Below are 2,864 nucleotides of genomic sequence, written 5' to 3'. Positions count from 1 at the left end.
GATAATATATGAGATCAGTAAAACTGATAGGAATATTATTTTCTAACTATTAACTTATTTAGTTAATCAATTATTTAAGCTTTCAGATCAATGAAATCCAAATCTCAGGAACTAATAGTCTCAGAAACCTATCTTTTCATACAATATGTTTAAAATTGGCAAGAAATATCATGTTCTTTGGATTTGTTCCTTATATAATTAAAGCGCTTTCAAAATTGCCTATAAGTTTTAAAAGTATATTTAAAGAACTTCAAAATTTTATTCAAATACCTGTCTTTAAGAATATTGAAAATTAATTTTATTAAATTTAAGCTATTGTAGAAAAATTGAAGAATTGTGAGTTGCTTAAATTTAGAAATGAACAGATCAAGTGGTTTTAAATCTTAGGGATTTCAATATTTCCAATTCTCTGATTCTGAAAATAGCTCTTAAGTGCATTAAGGCTTAAGAAATTAGATTTTTGACTGTATCTCAGTATTTTTGAGTATTTTGCATTTTCAGAGCTTGAAAAACTAATGGAATCAAAGCATTTGTGACTGAAACTTTTCCAAAAAAGTGAATAAAGTATGTTTTTTAGAGTTTTAAATAGTAAGTTGAAAGACGTTGGTTTGGTTTTTGTGCACATATAATTATTGTAAATTATATAATGGTTTCAGTTAATAACTTTTAATACAACATCATAAACATGGCAGCTTAATGCTAGACAAAAAAAAATTTGTGACTTAAAATAAGAAAAAAAATTGAGAATTTAAATATAAATTAAGTTGTTACGAATTAAAAGTTAACATAGTGTTTTTTAATTGTTTTTTGAGGCTCAAGTTTGTTATATGCAATTTGGGATATCGTTTTGGTTTCGGTTTATCACTACGTTGACTATGCTATGTACAGGCGGAGGCGTTGGCGGGGTGAGGGCGTGGCAGCTCGAAAGTGTTGCTATTTAAATGCCTGCCACTGTGCCGGCATCTGATTTGGGTGTATGCGCCTCCCACCAATCAATGGCATCGATCATGCTCTCATCGGATAGACAACCGCCGGCTGTGTTGTTGGATTGATCTTGCAGGACATCGGTGAACTCCTTTTTGAAGCTGGGCAAGCCGACAACAACATTGTCATAGAAGGAGGCAGCTGGTTCCTGGTCATAGAAAGCGGGTAAAACAGGAGAGCAGAGCGAGAGTTGCTGCTGTTGTTGTTGCTGGTAGTTGTGACTGATTGCTGGCGGGGAATTGCTGCTGATGTTGTTGTTATTGTTATTGTTGCTGCTGCTGGTGACATGCCTAAAATCGCCCTCGCTGTATTCCTGTTTGATCAGTTGCTGCTGCTGCAGTTGCTGTTGCTGTTGTTGTTGCTGCTGCTGTGCGGCACACGCCTGCAACAGGAGTTCATTAGCAACGGCAACGGCGACAGGTGAAACTGCAACTGCAACAGCAACTGCGTCACTTGGTGGTTGATGCAATGATGAACTGCCAGCGCGTGTTGTTGTTGTTGTTGCTGCTGCTGCTGTTGTTGCTGGCGTTGAGCTGCGACTGGTTGTTGCTGCTGCTGTTGTTGTTGGCACGGGCGATCGCGATAAAGCCGAGGCAAATTTTACACATTCACCGTTGCTTGCGGCAGCTGCCGCAGCTGCAACATTATTATTGTTGTTGTTGTTGTTGCTGTTGCTGCTGCTCAGGCAATTTGTGTCAATTAATGCATTAAAATGCTCCTCATCCAAACTGGAGCTATCCTGCGTGGCCAGCATATCCGGCGTAAGCAGCTGATAGGTGCTTGTACCCGGTATGCGCACATATTGCAAGCCATTCAATATTGTTACGCACGGCAGCAATTGCTGCTCCTGTTGCTCCTGCATGGGCAATTGTTGCTGCTGCAGCGGCTCCTCCAGCTCATAATTGCTCAGCGAATCATCGAACTGCTCATCCAGCTGATCGAACTCATCCTTGATGAACATGAAGCTATCATCGCCGCTCGATGAACTATTTGAATTGCTGCTGCCACCCAAGGGCGGAAAATCAAAGCCCAGCAATTTCTCCAAGCTGCGTATATACTCGACGGCCATTCTGAGAGTTTCCACCTTGGACAGCTTCTTGCTGGCACCGCGTCCCGCTCCCTGTGCCTCAAACGCCTCGGATACCTCCTCTGGAATGCGTTCCCGCAATGCAGCAAATCCATTGTTCACCTGCTTTACCCGATTCCGTTCGCGGGCATTGCGACGTGCCACCGCCTGGGGCAGTGGCAAGCCCTTGCGGCCGGGTGTACCCGCCGGACGTTGCAACAACTCCAGTTTTTCCTGCTCACGTAAACTTAATTTCTCCGGATTTTTCTTGCTCAATTTCAAACGTTTTGCAGTTGTTGGCGTTTTAGTTGCTGTTGCTGTTGTTGCTGCTGTTGTTGTCGTTGGTTGTTTGGCTTCACACAAGGCACGTTTGCGTTGCATTGCTGTTGTTGCGGTTGTTGTTGCCGCTGTTGCTGCTGTTGCCGCCGCATTGTGCACGGCACCAAGCATGCCAAAATCCTTGATCTTGCGTATTATGGTATTCTGATTGCTGATGTGCTGCTGCAATGCATTGGCGCCACTTTCGCTCAGCACATTGTGCACGGTAATTTTTTGAAATGGCTTATTGGCGCCCAACGTTTTCACATGATTCATATGCGAGTTTTCTTTGCTGTTGCTCTGATTGCTGTGGTTGCTGTTGTTCTGGTTGTTGTTGCTGCGTTGCAGCGTTGTTGCTGGCGGTGGCGATGGACTAAAGCTTAGGGCAGCCATTTCGCTCGCTCACTGTGCCTCTCTCTCTCCCACTCTCTTTTTTTTTAGAATTATTCCAGACTTGTCTCCAACTGAGACTTGTTTTTTTGAACAATTTAGCTTT

General features: G+C 42.7%; 1 protein-coding gene across 1 annotated transcript; it reads right to left on the bottom strand.

Annotated features, from left to right (window-relative positions):
* Window positions 1-776: 776 nt before the first annotated feature.
* On the bottom strand, window positions 777-2,644 carry LOC117785253 (achaete-scute complex protein T8). Its single transcript, XM_034623186.1, has 2 exons — window positions 1,571-2,644; window positions 777-1,192 (listed from the first exon to the last, which is right to left on the bottom strand). Exons 1-2 carry the CDS (start codon window positions 2,642-2,644, stop codon window positions 938-940), a joined length of 1,329 nt encoding a protein of 442 aa, XP_034479077.1. The 3' UTR covers window positions 777-937.
* Between the last annotated feature and the right edge of the window lie 220 nt (window positions 2,645-2,864).

Source organism: Drosophila innubila, chromosome X, assembly GCF_004354385.1.
Source record: "Drosophila innubila isolate TH190305 chromosome X, UK_Dinn_1.0, whole genome shotgun sequence".
Lineage (NCBI taxonomy): Eukaryota > Metazoa > Arthropoda > Insecta > Diptera > Drosophilidae > Drosophila > Drosophila innubila.
Note: the sequence above shows the minus strand (reverse complement) of the source record. Positions and strands in the feature narration are given on the sequence as shown.